At 41.7% G+C, this 18,620-nt stretch overlaps 1 protein-coding gene across 1 annotated transcript in view; it reads right to left on the bottom strand.

The window, feature by feature from the left end:
- crispld2 (cysteine rich secretory protein LCCL domain containing 2) overlaps positions 1-18,360 on the bottom strand; it is a 38,401-nt gene extending 20,041 nt beyond the window's left edge. The window contains exons 1-8 of the mRNA XM_033035795.1: positions 18,121-18,360; positions 16,247-16,536; positions 12,921-13,039; positions 10,533-10,665; positions 8,961-9,076; positions 7,752-7,852; positions 4,701-4,844; positions 508-568 (exon numbers count right to left, since the gene is read on the bottom strand). Of these exons, the coding sequence (XP_032891686.1) occupies positions 508-568; positions 4,701-4,844; positions 7,752-7,852; positions 8,961-9,076; positions 10,533-10,665; positions 12,921-13,039; positions 16,247-16,471 (899 nt within the window). The 5' untranslated portion in view covers positions 16,472-16,536; positions 18,121-18,360. The remainder of the gene's footprint in view (positions 1-507; positions 569-4,700; positions 4,845-7,751; positions 7,853-8,960; positions 9,077-10,532; positions 10,666-12,920; positions 13,040-16,246; positions 16,537-18,120) is intronic.
- Between the last annotated feature and the right edge of the window lie 260 nt (positions 18,361-18,620).

Here is an 18,620-nt window from a genome sequence, read left to right as displayed (position 1 = left end):
GAAGTCGTGTGACTGGGTGATCGATGGTCGGCATGAATTTGGGAGGGATGGGGACACAATAGACAATAGGTGCAGGAGAAGGCCATTCGGCCCTTCGAGCCAGCCCCAATCAGTACCCCGATCCTGCCTTCTCCCCATATCCCCTGACTCCGCTATCTTTAAGAGTCCTATCTAACTGTTACAGCCTGTTTAAAATGCTGTATCTTTCCATCAATCAGTGAAAAATCTGAGTGCAATGAGGATTAACTAATTACTTTGTGCATGACATTCTGCACTCCAGAACTTTAAATCACTAAAGGACACTGCATAATACATTTATTCTAATACATGCACTTTCTGAACAGGATTTCTATCATATTACACATTACTGGATCATTGATTCCAAATTCTTGATTCCTTATTCTTGATCATTATTCCAAATTATTGCTGTCAATGTAGAACCCTGTAAATATTGAAAATGAATTAATACATGTAAAATAATAAATGCAGAGAGAACAATAATGATACCTGTTGCAAGTTGTCCCTTTGCATTTGTCTCTCATTTTTATTTCACATGTGATGGTTTGAGCTGAAAGGCAGTAAAATGTCATATCATGATCTTAAAGCATAACAATTCAAGCCAAAAGTGAAAAGAAATGGCATGCATACGATATTCAGGATGTCATGGTAAATCCATAAGACCCTTTGTAAATGAAAAGGTATTGTGTAGTTATAGGAAGGATTGATCATTCAATACCAAAGTACTGGGAAACTGCCTCGAATAAGGAAACACAAACTCAAAGAAAGACTAGTACAGCTACTTTCAATTGAAGGTAAGAGTGATTTAAGATCATAAGGTCAATGAATAGAAGTAGAATTAGGACATTCAGCCCATCAAGTCTACTGTCCCTTGAAACCTCTTTCACCTGCCTTCTCCCCATAACCCCTGACACCTCAAAAGATACAAATGCATGAGGAAGGGCAGATAGAAATGAACTGTTACCATTGTTGCACGGTCTAGTTAAGGGGATGCGGACGACTTGAAATGGAAGAGATTTAGGAGAAAGAAAAATAAATATTTTTGCACAATTATGGAGAAAAATAAATGCATGTGTATTAAGCACATTTTTTATGTCAATCCTACATTTACATTTATTCGTAGACTGATTGTAAGGGTCATTAAAGTAATAGGCGAACAAAAACATTATGGGGATATTGCAAGGATTTTATGCCTCTGACCATTGTAGAATGACGCATCAGGATGAATCATGTTGATCAGCTCATGTATTTTGACACATAGCTTTAAACAGAATCGGATCCTAAAGAGACCCATTGGAAGGAATGTGATATACCTTTCACTGAGTACTCTCTAATTGTCTGAGCAGATTGAGATGATTCGGGTTAAAGAGAGAGTGCAGTTGCCATGGTCTAAATCTTGAAACTGCCTCCCTACACACTGTAGCAGGACCTTTACCTGAAGGTCTGCAGCAGTCAATCAGGTAAACAACCTCTGGGAAGAATGAGATGTACAATAAATGTTTGGCTTGACATCCAGATGAATAGAAAAAAACTAAAACTACAGCACATGAGAAATATGTAGAAATGAACTGCAGATGCTGGTTTATACGTATAGATGGACACAAACTGCTGGAGTAACTCAGTGGATCAGGCAACATCTCGGGAGAAAAAGGATGGGTGACTCTGACAAAGAGGCCCGACCCGAAACGTCACCTATCCTTTTACTTCAGAGATGCTGCCTGATCCGCTGAGTTACTCCAGCACTTTGTGTCTATCTTCCACACATGAGAAATCATCTGATAAAGTGAATTCATAGAACCCACTAGCATCTAATCCATAGAATGGGAAATTGGCACCTTTTACAAAGACTCAAAAGACACAGAGCACTGGATTTCATAACTACCCTACCTCTGCAGGTCAGGTGGCATTTGTAAGAAGGGAACTGTAAAAGTGAGATCTTCAATCTGAAATGTTAACTGTTTCTCTTTCCACAGATGCTGCCTGACCTGCTGAGTTTTTCTTTCATTTTCTGTTTTAATTTGAGATTTCAGGTTGCAGTGTTATTTTAAATTCAAATTAGCGTCTTTACTTTTTGCAACCAATCAAACCTTGGATAATTGAGTATAAACCATCAAAAGGAACTATTTATTTCACACCAATAATTTTCAGACCACTTTTATCTGCAAACAAATCCAATCCAGCTTTTATTTGCTTTAAAAAAAAAACATATTACAATACTTACGACAAAAACGCCACATAATCCTATTTTTTTCAATGCTAAATAAAATATATTTAGATAAAGCACATTTTCAGCAACAGTTTATAAATGCTTATATTTAAACCATACTTGAAGAGGTAGTGTTATTGTAATAGAAAGAAAATATATTAAGTTCCAATCCATGAAACCAGAATTTGCTCATGGGCTTTGCTTTGTCCTGTACTGCATAGATAAATAATATGACTTGGCATTTTCTTTCTGAGTCCATTAGGAATCTTCTGTTCCTGGACAAACAGTATGCTGAAGGGCTTGCTTGAACCTTACAAGAACCTCAACTAATGTGCTTTAGTTCTTTACAGTTTTGCAACCTACGCAAATCCCTTGAAGCTCAAAAACAGGCAATCAGCCTAAAAAAACCACAGGCTGGTCCGAGCTCTAGCCAACAGCGAAGACTACGTCCGAGAGAATCGGACACCTTCCTCCTTTTAAAGCTGAATGGTACATGATACTGAGAATTAAAAAGATCTCTCACACAAGTATCAGCCACAAATGTTAAATTACAACCAGATGTGGGGCGAAAGTTGTTGGCAAAAAATCATCTAGCCATAAGATCATAGTAAGGACACTCTTGAAACATGTCAAAAAACTGTCATCCCAACATATTTAATTATGTTGTTGGTGAAATAACGTTCAGGAAAGATGCACAATGAAGGTATAAAATGTCAGCAGGTACTTACACCCATCATTGGCAAAGTTCATTAAAACCTTTCAAGGGGACATGAGCAGTTTAGTTTAGTTTAATTGAGTTTAGTGTCACATGTACCAAGGTACAGTGGAAAGCTTTTTTGTTGCAGTCAGCGGAAAGACTATACATGATTACAAGCAACGCATCCACAGTGTGGATACACGATAAAGGGAATAACATTTAGTGCAAGATAAAGTTCAGTAAAGTGGAGCAGCAGGGCTTGTACACTCTGGAGTTTAGAAGGATGAGAGGGGATCTCATTTGAACATATGAGATTGTTAAGGGTTTGGACACACGCTAGAGGGAGGAATGTTCCCGATGTTGGGGGAGTCCAGAACCAGGGGCCACAGTTTAAGAATAAGGAGTAAGCCATTTAAAACGGAGACGAGGAAACACTTTTTCTCACAGAGAGTGGTGAGTCTGTGGAATTCTCTGCCTCAGAGGGAGGTGGAGGCAGGTTCTCTGGATGCATTCAAGAGAGAGCTAGATAGGGCTCTTAAAAATAGCGGAGTCAGGGGGTATGGGGAGAAGGCAGGAATGGGGTACTGATTGGAGATGATCAGCCATGATCACATTGAATGGCGGTGCTGGCTCGAAGGGCCACATGGCCTACTCCTGCACCTATTGTCTATTGTCCAATTGAAGATAGTCCGAGGGTCTCCAATGAGATGATAGCTAAGGAATTCTCTCTAGTTGTTGATGGGATGGTTCAGCAGCCTGATAACAGCTGGGAAGAAACTGTCGCATTGTAGGAACATTCCCAGATCCCAGAAAATGCCTGGACTACAGCAAGGAAGTGCCAGGCAAAGACCCCAGTGCCATAGCAATTACATGTGGATGTGGAAGCCCTTCCAGGAAAGCTAATCCCTGTCACAGTGTATGAGAGGTTGGTGGGGTTGAAGAAGCAGGAGCAAGTCTCTTCCCAATTGTCACATTAATCACAACTATAATAAACAGAAATGATGGTGCATGCACATCATGTCCCTGCACCACTATTGATGCGTGCATTTACCCAACAAAAAATTGGCAAAGGTCCTCTGCATTCCTGGTGCCTGATAGTGGAGCTCATGATCCATAACTGCTCAGCTAATATCTGGGGAGAGGGGATGGGGCAGAGAGCGACAGAGAAAGACTGGGAGAGAGAGGAGTGAAAGAGAAACAGACAGACAGGAAGAGATACAGACAGACAGAGACAGACAGACAGAGAGACAGACAGACAGAGGTACAGGAGGACAGAACCAGACAGAGAACGAGAGGGACAGAGGGAGTCAGAAAGACAGAGACAAAGAGATGGAGTCAGAAAAAGAGGGACAGACAGAGATTCAGAGCGAGAGAGACAGAGAGAGAAATTGATGATTATAAAGTTCCCTGCTGCACAACTTTATAAATATAAAGATCATCTTAGAATTAATAAGATCTCAATCCCAACAGCTTGAATAATTTCCTAGCAGAGCAGCTTTTCCATTCGCACAGTTACAGCTTCTTCTCAGAACTGTGATAAGAAATCTTTTTGCAAGCAAATGGGCCAGCCTGACAAATGCTTTAGTGCTGAATTACTAAGGCTGCAAACAAACCCATTCTCATCCTATTTCAAATTAGGCATTGCAACAAAGACCTAGCTTTACCTGTGCTCCAGAGGCAGTCAGGAGCTGCACCCGGTTAGTTTTGGCACACTCAAACCTCTTAAAGATCTCTGTAGTATTTGAGTAGATTACGCATAAAACTTAAATGCTTCCTTACTCATCATTTTGTGGGTGTGAGATGTCTTCTTTGAATGTGGACGAGATGGCGGCTTTTGTTGCTCCACCCAAGGATTTAACCCATGGTCCGTGGGAAGCTCAATTTCATTCATATGTTTCGGCTGTGGTCTTTTCACAGTATTGCCTGGGAGAAAATGGTGAAATATGGTTAAACAATCTTGTATGCAGATGGGTTAAGAATTCCACATCAGAGACAGTGATTCAGGATCTTTTCTTACTGTTTATTTTCCTGTGTTTTTTTTTTTACCCCACTTTCTTGTTTTCCACTTCCATGCATTCAGCAATACGTGCACAGCAGCATTGTCTGCTCAGTCGTCAACCGTACACTGTTTATGCGCACACTGTTTGGGTGGCACGGTGGCGTAGCGGTAGAGCTACTGCCTTACAGCGCCAGAGACTCGGATTCGATCCTGACTAAGGGTGCTTGTCTGTATGGAGTTTGTACTTTCTCCCCATGACCTGCGTGGGTTTTCTCCGAGATCTTCAGTTTCCTCCCACATGCCAAAGACGTACAGGTTTGTAGGATAATTGGCTCGGTATCAATTTAAATTGTCTCTAGTGTGTGCCGGATAGTGTTAGTGTGCGGGGATAGCTGGTCGGTGCGGACTCGGGGGCCGAATGACCTGTTTCCGCGCTGTGTCTCTAAACTAAACACCCTCAGCTTGAGACCAAAACCTTTTGAATGATCACTCCTTACATCACCATTCACCACTCTCAAACTGTTCCTGACATAAATGTAAATAATGTCAGCTGTATTTATGTTTTAAACACTGTCTGCAGTCATGACTATACCTTGGTCAAAAAAACCTTAATCCCGTTCCTTCCATCATTCTACCTCTCCATGCACCCAACTTGCACACAACCAGAAGATCTACAAATATTAATGGACTCAATGGAGCTGTTCAAGTACTTTAAATTGAGTATATAGATGAACAAAGCAGCCCTTTGGCCCACCGAGCCCATGCCACCCATCGATCACCTGTACACTAGTTCTATGTTATCCCACTTTCTCATCCACTCCCTACACACCAAGGGCAATTTACAGAAACCAACAAACCTGCACGCCTTTGGAATGTGGGAGGAAACTGGAGCACGCAGATAAAACCCACGTGGTCACAGGGATAACATACAAACTCCGTGCAGGCTGCACCTGTAGTCAAGATCGAGTCCGGGTCTCTGGCGCTGCGAGGCAGCAACTCTAACATTGCACCACCCTTACGGAATGCAAAATCCATTTGCAGTTTGGATCCATTGAAGACAATGTTTAGAGTTAGATCCTGATCCAAGCAACAGGTTAATCAAACTGCATCACACCCAAGCACGTCCCCAGCCACATCTTATTCACCAGCCACACATCCACACACTTTCTTTGATTAGTACATGGAACAGGAAAGGCATCCTTTAGCCATTTTGGTGGATCAATAAGTAAAGTAGGGCACCTGTGAGTAAAAATAATCCTCAACAAAAAAAATCTGGCATTGAGGTCATTTTTGCTGTGTTTTTTCTGATCCACTAAAGATACTTTTTCTGTACTTGGGTCGGCTTCCATGCCACAGTGTTTGGACAGCTAATTATCCTTAATGGGAATAAATGAGTGCCTTACTGCTTGTAAAGTTCATTTAGTGGCAAATCAACTGTTCACACAGTAGCTGACAGCTCAAAATGGAGTATTCTGTTTAGAAACAAGCAGGTATTCATTACAGAAGTGGATTTTGCCGGCCAAAATCAACTGGATTCAACATTTTAAATGAGCAGACTGAAAATTACATTAATTTATGCTGAGGACAAAGAAGTAAACATTGAAATATTTTCCTATTAGCAAACAGAAATAAATATGCTGGAAACCACATACCAATTTTTTTTTCATAAAACCCATATTTATGTCTGTGCTAAAGTAAATCTTAAACTCCTTCAGTAAACCAAATATCGTACAACCATGGTTAAAATTCTGTGCTGTTTCAGTGTTACAAAATGGACCTGTATACGGATATATACAGTGCTGACATTTAATTGCTAGAATATTTTTTTATTAATTAAAATTGAATTACCAGTAAACAAACAATGAGTTGTAAATGTTACACCAAATTAAAATTCTCAGGGCTTTTTGTTTCTCTTCATTCTTTTTTACCAACAGTCCTGAATACGCTATCTTTGATTTTATATAATTCTTGTCCGGTTTGTTTAATATAGCGTTGGTGTTCTCCTGTTACAATTGTTGTTCTGTTCGGTTACATTTACACACTCCGTATTAGTGTCACTGGGATAGTCTTCATTGCATTGTCTGTAACTCTGAGCAGGTTTAAAGGTCAATTGACCTTTCCTTATTTCAAAATTAAAATTCTTATTTTCCTGTCTGCACTCAAGCTACACCTCAATTGCCAGCTCGTCTGTTGAGTCACTTTATCTATCTCCGAAACTCTTATTTCCCACCCTATTTTCTGTGAATCCTAACTTTTTTTGCTCAACTTCCCATAGTGATTGCAACTCACTCTCTCATTCACAACAGCTCCTTGGCCCACGACCATGCATCAACCAAGAAAAATGTCTGTAGCCACTGTGATGACTCAACACTGATTCAGTGACCACCCTTGTCTCGGTGATATAAAATATTAAACAAACAGCATTTGGGCGGCACAGTGGCGCAGCGGTAGATTCACTGCCTTACAGCGCCAGAGACCCGGGTTCGAACCTGACTATGGGTGCTGTCTGTGCGGGGTTTCTACATTCTCCCTGTACCTCAGTTTCCTCCCACATTCCAAAGACGTGCAGGTTTGTAGGTTAATTGGCTTCTGCAAAATTGCCGCAAATGGGTAGATTAGAACTAGTGTACGGAGATTGTTGGTTGGCGCAGACTCGGTGGGCCAAAGGGCCTGTTTTTAAGCTGTATTTCTAAACTAAACTAAGCATTCAAATATAATAACTCCTCCGTGATGTTACGGGCATCTGTAAAATAGTTTTGGAAGTAGGAGTGGTCACATTAAGTTTTGAAGTTAATTTATTTTTTATTGGGATGTACAATATGATTACGTACCTTTGTCGCAGAGGTTATCCCTGCAACGCCCACCATAGCTGGGTGGGCACTCTGAACATGGGCGACCAGGCTTGTATGGAGCTTCCCCAATCCAATTGCCCCTGGTTGATTAAAAAACAGCAAAGAATCTCAATGCAAATTCAGGTTAATTTGGTCTTATTCTTTAGGACTTTGTCCCAAACATGAGGAGCAATAGGTAAGCCAAATAAAAGCTGCAACATCCTGAGCAAGACTGATACCATCATGAAAGCAAGCAACTGAGATCAGAATTGGTATTACATGCAAGGATGCAGAAAGTGAACCTGCCATTTCTCTCAATCCTGACAGGTTTAAGTTGAGAGGTGCGAGATGCATCTCCATTGTTATTCAAGAATTGGTTCACATATAACAGCAAATGAATAAGGTACCAAAGAGGAGTTGACAACCCTAATTAATAAATGCTGGTCTGCTGTCCGTTTCCTTACTTCTTCCTCATGCTGGGTCACAATAAACAGCTCCGATATGAGCTAAACAGCCACAATCATATCAATAAAGGCAGCAACTGTGTTGGCATGCTACCGTGTAATATGTAAAAACTGGGGAATCTTATTTTTTTTAGACTAGTTTAGAGATACAGCGTGGAAGCAGACCCTTCAGCCCACCGAGTCCAGGCCGACCAGTGATTCCCGCACACTAACAATACCCTACAGACCGGGACAATTTACAATTTTTTTACTGAAGCCAATTAACTTACAAACCTGTATGCCTTTGGAGTGTGGGAGGAAACCGGAGCAAACCCATGCAGATCACAGAGCGGACGTACAAACTCCGTACAGCCAGCGCCCGTAGTTAGGATCGAACCCGGGTCTCTGGTGCTGTAAGGCAGCAACTCTACCGCTGCGCCACTGTGTATCGCCCCTATCTATGTTTGAGCATTAATAAGAGGAGCACCTAATAGCCCAGAAAATCTGTTAGTTCAGCATTGTCAAAGTTGCAAGAGTAAGATTATTGGTTCTACTGTACACCATGCAAATCAGCATCAGCGTAAATAGTCGGTTTGTCATTACGCAACCGTAAAGACTCTCAATGATAAGTACAATGTTTCAATAAATAATTTGCCAAATACATTGTACAAGAAAACAGTTGGACACAGCCAAAGACTCTGCTTCATTTATCAATTATCTGACAATAAACCAAACTAAAAAGCAATGGTAATGATAAACAGCATACTTTGGCGAATAATTGCACACTAAATAGACAGCGTTCTGCCAGATTGATCCCCACACGTTCATTCTTGGGCAAACATGGACAGCACAGCCAACTCGGTTTGTTGTTGCCCATACCAGCTGCAAAGAAATTAAAATAAGAAAGCTGTTAAATAAAGTATCAGTGATTAACTATGCATTTTTCTCAAAAAATAGCTTACTGCTAATCAAGTAAACATATACACTACCTAAATTATTCTAATTTTTTTTAAAAATAATTCCATTCATTATTAGCTTTTCTCATCCAAGCCAAAGTTTGGATTTAATAAATTACAAAATCATCAACAGCATTAAATCTCTGGTAAAGGAAGAAATGAAGTGAGGTCATTAAGAGTGCAACATTGTCACACAGGGCTTCAGAAAGGAATAATGCTGAATTATTTTTTGATGTGAAGCCAAACAGTGATTTGAATAGTTAATGATTAAATTGATAAGTGCAACTCTCTGCAGCTGTTTGCAAATATTGTGGTATAAAGGATGGTAAAAATATATCTAAACAAATATTTGAGAGTATGCAGACCAGAAATAATTATGAAGTGAATTAAGGAATAGCCCACTACAAAGTACATTATGATCTATATCAAAGTGTGTGTACTGAAACGCTGTAAGACTGAAACACCCTCCCTAAACGTCGACTCCAAATTTAAAAGTGTTTTAAGATTTTACCTCTCTGAGGCTCCTACATATCCAAAGACCAATTGTTTTAGGATTTGGCAGCAAGCTTCATCTGAAATTTGTTGCAAATTTCAAAAACCCATGTTCCTCAATGCAGTGATTATTTCAAGAAGGTCAAGCCAGGGATGGTGGTGGAGGCAGATACGATAGTGGTGTTTAATAGGCTTTTAGATAGGCGCATGGAAGCACAAGGATAGAGGGATATGGATCATGTACAGGCAGATGAGATCAGTTTAACTTGGCATCATGTTTCGCACAGATATTGTGGGCCGAAGGGCCCGTTCCTGTGCTGTTATGTTCTATGTTTTAAACCAAGCTTCATCTTACAATGGACTAAAATGGCGATTAGATAATGGACACATTCTAATGATGGCAGATCATCAGTTTAAAATATTGATGCTAATATGACTGCCTAAAATGTATTCTTGCTAGAATTAAATCTGTAGACAGTAAAATCTGTACATGTATTTCGTTTTGGAGAATAGGTGTTAGCAAATGGATGGAACTTTTGAATCTACTCACTATCTATTTGTAATCCATTTTGTGCTGTGATTTGTTTCTTTACCCCATTATTAAAGGTGTTAACAATATTAACAATTGGGCAGCACAGTGGTGCACCGATAGAGCTGCAGTCTCACTGCGCCAGAGAATCAGGTTCGATCCTGACTACGAGTGTTGACTGTGCGGAGTTTGTACGTTATCCCTGTGAATGCGTGGGTTTTCTCCTGGTGCTCCGGTTTACTCCCACATTCCAAAGACGTGCAGGTTTGTAGTTAATTCTTGAACCTCAACAATATCGCTCTTCAAAACCACTATTCAGCCAAGATGCAAGAGATTTGTTGCTCAGTTATAAATTACTTACTTGAGTGTAATGGGTGCACATTGTGCCAGAACATCTTTCGGGACACCAAGGCCTGCACTCATGTGGGTATGGGTAGGTGTAATCTTTGGCTTCATCATACCATGTCTGCACCTGCGCTGCTGGAGATACATATCTGAAAGCACAGAAACAGCACTCTGTCACAGACATTGCTTGCAAGTTGTACTATTTATGAATCAGTAACTCCAAAAATATGTCAGTCAATTTTCACCGATTAAATACATTGAGTTATTTGCAGGGAAAAGATGCCCAGTCAGTGGTAGGTCAGTTGGCAACTGCAAATTACCACTTAGTGTATGGAAGTGATAAAAGAAGACGGAAGATAAGAGAAAATTAAGTAGCAACATAACAGGGGAAGAGGAGGACTGGGAATGGGATAGATGAGATTCCTCTGCTGGGAGCCAACATGGACTCAATGGGCCAAATGGCTTCACTCAATGTCACATTAGGAGGGAAAGCAAGATTCAGATGACTGTTCCTAAGTAATGATTTTATGATCGTAAAAATAGTAATATTATAGTAAAAATCACTGAGATTTGATGAAATATATAATGTTTGTTGAAAGAAACCATGTGTGACACAGCATTATTTAGATATACACTAAAATCAATTCAGTTCAGTTTAGTTTAATGTCACGTGTACCGAGGTACAGTGAACAGCTTTTGTCGTGTGCTAACCAGTCAGCAGAAAGACAATCCATGATTACAATCAATCCATTTACAGTGCATAGATATATCATAAGGAAATAACGTTTAGTGCAAAATAAAGCCAGCAAAATCCGATCAAGGATAGTCTGAGTGTCATCAAAGAAGTAGATAGTAGTTCAGCACTGCTTTTTAGTTGTGGTAGGATGATTCAGTTGTCTGATAACAGCTGGGAAGAAACTATCCCTGAATCTGATGGTGTGCGTTGTCACACTATGCACTCTGATGCACAAGCTACACTGGTGTTTATGTTGCTCCCCCTTTAGGGCACCTCAGTTTTAAAGAAATACTTTAATTGGGTTTATGATAGGTAAATATTTTCCTCAATGAGTTTTACATTGTTAAATGATAAATAAATAAATTAATCAATTCATCTTTTGAAACTATTTATTCCGTTCATAATGTATTCCATAATTTATTCCATTCATAAGGTTTTGTTTAGCTATTTCACTCTTTCAACAAAACTTTTGTAAAGTATAAACAAACATGCACGTCCAGATTTAAGTTTTAGTGATTTGGAAAATAAAAGTCAAATTACACAATGTTTTGTCTTATTTGATGGATGATAGTGGTGTTTAAGAGGCTTTTAGATAAGCACAGGGATGAGCACGGAAGGGCCTGTTCTCTGCTGTACTTTTCTATGTTCAATGTTCTAACACGTGGGTGTACAAGTCACACCAGTGTACAAGTCCCTCCTGTTATAAACCTACCAAAGATACACATGAAAGGGACATTTACATCAGTTTTTAATAATGCCACAGCCATGCGTCGGGGAAAGAGATTTACGAGATGCTGCTGCAACCCTCATTGGTGAGCGGCTTTAAATGCAGAATTACACATTTACTTTAAGTAGTTTTTAAGTCGTAATTGTAGATATGGAAAGTTACCATGAGATTAAAATCTTCTGAATAAAAGGACGTACCTTGAAAATGAAGATGAGGTGGAATTTCTTTGGTGAGGGTGGTAAATCTGTGGAATTAATTGCCACATATGGCTAAGGAGGCCAAGACATTGTATAATTAAGGCAGAGATTGAGAGATTCTTGATTAGAAAAGCCATCAAAGGTTATGGGGAGAAAGCAGGAGTATGGGATTGAGAAGGAAAAATAAATCAGCCATGATTGAATGGCGGAGTAGACTCGATGGGCTGAATGGCCTATTTTTTCACCTAAGTCTTATGATCTTATAAGTTGACAAACTGTATCTTGTGAGAACCAGAAGAATGTACAGACATAGAACTTGTAAAATGATTTATATCAACGACTGGGTAAGATTTATTTCCTTACCCAAATGCCTAAGATATGGAAATTGGTAAATCAGGAAGGGGTTTCCTAGATTCTTCTCTGCAAATTGGTTTGGTTTATTGCTTCTCTCAGTAGCTCACAGTACTGGACATGGTGGGAGCCGTACACAGCAGTGTGACAAAGTATCCCACTATAGTGCAACAGTTTGGGTGTAACAAATTTGTCTTCTCTGCCCCTCCTTGTTTGGATGAACACAAGAACATTGGAAGTAAGAGCAGGAGCTGGCCATTCTGGGTGCTCCAGCACCCAAAGACCACAGCCAAAGTGACTGGTGACTGTCCTGTCCAATTTCCAGAAGCCTTGCTTCTCCTACAGTGAGGGAACAAATGAATATTAAAAAGAAACGTCCTGAGGTGGGCTTACCTTCCCGTGTGCACTGCCAGATTCTGGCCTATAGACTTGAGTAAATGAGAAGGGCCATGATCCCACGTACACTGCTTGGCCCATCTTTCTGCTGACTGCTCCAACTCTGTGTCCCACTCCTACAAAACAACATGCCACACACAACATTACCAAACAATCTATGACGAAGATAGAACAACCGCAAATAAGTCGCAAAAGAGCATGCATGGTGGAAATCTGAAATAAAAACGGAAAATTCTGGAAACACTCAACACCTATGGAACGAGGAACAAAGTCAATGTTTCAGGTTTAAGACATGTGTTGCCCTCAGCCACTTTTACAGCTTCCAATTTCTGTGTCCCAATAAGCTCACCTGTACAATGGATGTAAAATACTTTCACACTTCCATCCCACACCAGGCTGTTCTGAGAAGCCTCTGTTTCTTTTCTGAGCAGAGCAGCCAGGCAACTCTTCGTCAAAGTCAAAGTCAAAGTCAAAGTATCCTTTAATGTCATCCAGACCTTTCGGTCTGAACGAAATTTCGTTGCCTTGCAGTCATACATATAATAAAATAACAAAACACACAATAAACACAAATTTAACATCCACCACAGTGAGTTCACCAGGCATCTCCTCACTGTGATGGAAGGCAAAAGTCTTAAAGTCTTTGTCTCTTCCCTCCTTGCTCTCCCTCTGCGCTGAGGCAATCCAGGCCTCCGATGTTGTGACCCCACCGGGTGATGGTAAGTAAGTCCCGCGGCTCAACCGTGCTCCACGAACGGGCCGGTTCAAACTCCGCGGCCCGGGGTGGTCGAAGCTGCCGAAGCTGGTTCACGTGCTAGTCACAGAAGTGAATCTGCAATCATGCATTACAATTGCTCCACTCTTTTAAATCTCTACTCCAACAGCAGAGCTGTACACTGTGGAGGTGTCGATTGCAATCATGTATTGTCTTTCCGCTGACTGGATAGCACGCAACAAAAGTTTTCACTGTACCTTGGTACATGTGGCAACAAACAAACTCAATCTCAAGCCTCAGTTCTCTGCCTCCAACATGCACAATTGTCTAGTTGAACTAACTGTCGCTCGCCCACCCTCTCAGCCACTTAAAATGCTCCAGTGAGTAACCTTGCTCTTCCAGTCTTCCCCAAGATGCGTCCTGACCTGTGGAGTGTTTCCAGCATTAATCACAATTTAAAAATTATTTACAATTTCCCAATCGTATAGTTTTGTATCAATCAGATTCATTATATGTTTTCCATGTACATATCATCAAAGATTTCCTTTTAACGCTGTGAACTGAAGAAGAAATATAGTCAATCTAGGTGGGAGGACTATTTATAAGGGCATTCCAGCCTGTCTGCATGTTCCTTTCAACCTTTTGAAGATATTTTATGAAGATATTTTATTCGGGGATGAAAAAATAAATGAGAGGGATTCACCATATTAATCCTGGCTATCTAGGTTTCATTTTCTCACGACGGTATTGAAAAATAATAATGTTGCTATTTATACAGATAGCCAGCAGTTTTTTTTGCCAGTTCAGTTCAATCACCAAACTCAGTTTCTCTGCATTATAATCTCCATTGAGCTGTCTACAATCTAAAGAGACAAGTTCAACGTAAACTCTCCAATCAATCAAACATTGGGAAGATTTGCCAAGCAAAGGGATTTACTAGAAGACAATAAAAATGTGGTCTCAACATACTTTGCCATGTTCACTCTATTTGATCTGCTGTTCTGGGCAAAATAGTATAAGCCATGAAAACGTTATGGTAGATGAGGCCTTAACGGAGCTTTAGGAACAGAACTCTCTTCCTCAGTCTTTCAATATTGTGAGAGAAAGTTCATAAGTTCATAAGACATAGGAGCAGAATTAGGCGATCTGGTCCATCAAGTCTGCTCTGCCATTCAATTATGGCTCATCTACCCTCCCCTCTCAACCCAATCTTCCTGCCTCCCCATATCCTTTGATGCCCTAACTCATCGAGTACCCGTCAATCTCTGCTTTAAAAAGCCCCAAAGATTTGGCCTCCACAGCTGTCTGTGGCAATGAACTCAACAGATCCACTACCGCCTGGCTAACTATGGTCCTCCAGTTTGAATTTCCAGCAGTTACATTACTTTGCAATGATATCCACTTGCCCAAGTGTATGAAGGGAATAGATCGGGTAGATGCACAGGTTCTCTTGCCTGGAGTAGGGGAATCGAGAAGCAGAGGACATAGATTTAAGGTAAGGGTGGGGGGGGGGGGGAAAGATTCAATAGGTATCTGAGGGTTCACATTTTCACACTAAGTGCAGTAGGTATATGGAATGAGCTGCCAGAGGAGGTAGTTCAGGCAGGGACTATTGCAATGTTTAAGGAACAATTAGACAGGTAAATGGATAGGATACTTTTAGATGGATATGGGCCAAACATAGACAGGTGGGGACTAGTGCAGTTGTGACATGTTGGTTGGTGCGGGCAATATGGGCTGAGGGGCCCGTGTCCACACTGCATGACTCTATGACTCTCAGTCTCGTTTCTCACTCCATAAGCACACAGAGACACTTCTTCACTAAAAATGTAAAGCAATTAAATAGTGGGAAGTAGAGTAGAGTTAGACTGAACCTTCTGAATTAGAGAGTTTCAGCAACAAGGCGAGGTTGGATGAACTTGGGAATGTTTTCTCTGGAGAGTCAGAGGTTGAGGAGAGACAATAGAAGTATATAAAATTATGAGAGGCATAAATATGGTAGATAGCCAGAACCTTTATCCCAGTGTGGAAATGTACAGCATTAGAGGGGATACCTATCAGGTGAGAGCGGAAACGGTTAATGGAGATGTGCGGGGCAAGTTTTTTTACACAGAAAGTGGTGGGAGCCTGATACGCATTGCCGGGGGGGGGGGAGACAGATATGATATGTTTAAGAGGTTGTTAGACGAGCACATAGCTGTGCAGGGAATAGAGGGATATGGATCATGTACAGGCAGATAACATCAATTCAGCTAGGCATCATCTTCAACACAAACATTATGGGCTTAAGGGCCCGTTCTGAGCTGTACTTTTCTATGTAACTAATTGCTTTTAATTTCTGTAGAACAGAGCTTTTCTAGATAAGATTCATTTTTATTTGAGAATCTACAGACCACAGAGTGTTCCAAAGTACCTCCATGCCCAATGAGGCGCAATGGGGCACGGAAGAAGCGTCTCGACCTGAAACGTCACCTATTCCTTTACTCCAGAGATGCTGCCTGACATGCTGAGTTACTCCAGCATTTTTGTGTCTATTTGCAGTATAATGGGAACTCCAGACACTGTCAGGGTGAGGCCTGTGGCCACACACACCAGGGCAGCTACTCACCATGTACTCCATGTTGGAAGACGAGGGGCTGACCTGTCCCCGCAGGTGGTTGTGTAGCTGCAAAATATCTTCTTTGTCGACCAGGGTGATGGCTCGCTTGCTCCTGGAATGGATGGACTGAAGCAAACTTTCAAAATGCGAAGCATTATGCAAAATCCTGCAATTCGACTGGTGAGTCAGGCCAATTAAGATGGCCACATGGATCCAGGTGCATCCAAGGCTCATGGCTGAGAAATGGTGTGAATGTGACCAACCTTCTGCCAAGGTTTGTAAAACCTTAAGATGACAACCTAGAAGAGAGAGACAACACGTGGTCAGATTACCTGCTGCTAAAAGAGCTCCTCCCTATATCCTCATGAGGACATGCCTGCTGTACCAAGGCACCATGGTAATAAACTTATTCATTAATTCACTTTGTTCACTCATCTTGAACCCAACTAGAGATAGGCACCAACACGGGAAGGTTGACTGGACATTCAGATGGGATTTTTGCTCTGTAATTTGCCTGTATCTAAGTGAAGGCAAGTCACCAAGCGCTAACTGTTGCTGGCCATAAACAAATACAAAGAGGAGATGAAGTTTTAAAAAAAGGCTCTCTCTCACGCTGAAGAAGCGGGGTCTCTCCATTCCCCACCACAGATGCTGCCTGGCCATCTTCCGTGAACACGTCCAAATACGACACTAATGTGCGCGGCTAGTCTGAAGAAGGGTCTCGACCCGAAACGTCACCCATTCCTTCCCTCCAGAGATGCTGCCTGTCCCGCTGAGTTACTCCAGCTCTTTGTATCTATTGTCGGTGTAAGCCAGCATCTGCAGTTCCTTCCTACACGACGCTAGTGAATGTATGTACAGCCTCTGAGAGTGTCGGATGCCCACTTGTTTTGCATACATATTTTTATTCTGAATAAAGTTTTTTTTAATTTAAAAAAAGATGCTGCCTGACCCGCTGAGATCATCCAACTGCTCGTTTTTGATTAGTGAATACAGCCTCGATTACAGTTCAAAATACAATACAACCAGTTCAGGTGACCACCAAAATACTGGAGTAACTCAGCGGGACGGGCAGCATTTCTGGAGATAAGGACATTTCGGGTCGAGACCCTTCTTAAGCCATTATTTCTTTAAACCATCATCTGCTACACCAGGTGACCACCTGATATGCATTGAGACTTATATTTCGCGTCCTATTCTCTGCTCCACCTCCGCCAGCGTCGCCGACACACAACTGTTCCTTGCATCTCCCCTTACACTCACCGCCCCCCTCCCACTGAGGGAGGCTTCAACATGTTAACACATCCAACACGGGTCAATGGGGCTTGTTTGCGCTGGAAGGCGGCTTAACGTGAGAAGGGTTTCTATACTGGCTGGGGTCTCTACCTACCCCGATGCTATCAATGTCTTCACTGACTCTTCAACTAAAACAGTCTGGAGAAGGGTCTCGACCCGAAACGTCGCCCATTCCTTCCCTCTAGAGATGCTGCTCACCCGTTGAGTTACTCCAGCACTTTGTGTCTACCTCCTGATTTTTGCTCCTGACTTTAGTCTGTAGGAAATGACACAAAAGTACTAAAGTAACTCAGCGGGTCAGGTAGCATCTCTGAAGAACATGCATAAGCGATATAATTGGTGTGGTGATCCTGCTTCAGACACTTCTCGACTCGAAACATTACCTATCCATGTTCTCTGGAGATGCTGCCTGACCCACTGAGTGACTCCAGCACTTGGAGTGTCCTTGGCGTATTAACCAGCATCTGCAGTTCGTTGTTTCTACGTTTAGTTTGGAGGAGTCTCTCTGCTTTAAATAAAATGATTTTTAAAAAAAGGAAAATGCTTCAAAAAGTTATGTAAACGGTGCGGCGTTTCCTTTCACTCACCTTGCAAGGAGACCGAGATGATTAAGAGAGTTCAGCTTCCTCGCTGGAAGGGTTGGTGTGAGACTGCGGGAGGGGGAGGATGGTGAGTTGTGTGAACGCTCGCACTCAGTCGCAAGCGGAGCTGCTGTGCCACTGCTGCTGCTCCTGCTGCTTTCTGTGTGAGCTCAGACTGCCGGCTCTTCCCCGCCGCAGTCAGCTGCCGAATTTATATCTGCGAGCAGAAACGCCGGTCATATCCTGCCAAGTGAATTTGTTGGCGCCGGACCGCGATCCCAGTACAGACAAAACATTTGATATGCTCGGGAGGGGGGGTTCCTCTTTCAATGCACCCATTCCTGGTTTTTACTGGTGCAGCAGCAAATCTGGGACAATAGCGCCCAGGAATATTCCCATCCCGTCCGGATCTACGTTGGGGATATCGGATCTCGCCTCCTTCCCTATCGATGCAAAAACACTCGTCCCAATTAAACAGGGCGCCCGGGCTTTTGTGTGTGTGTGTG

Source organism: Amblyraja radiata, chromosome 17 (genome assembly GCF_010909765.2).
Source record: "Amblyraja radiata isolate CabotCenter1 chromosome 17, sAmbRad1.1.pri, whole genome shotgun sequence".
NCBI classification, from domain to species: Eukaryota; Metazoa; Chordata; class Chondrichthyes; order Rajiformes; family Rajidae; genus Amblyraja; species Amblyraja radiata.
Note: the sequence above shows the minus strand (reverse complement) of the source record. Positions and strands in the feature narration are given on the sequence as shown.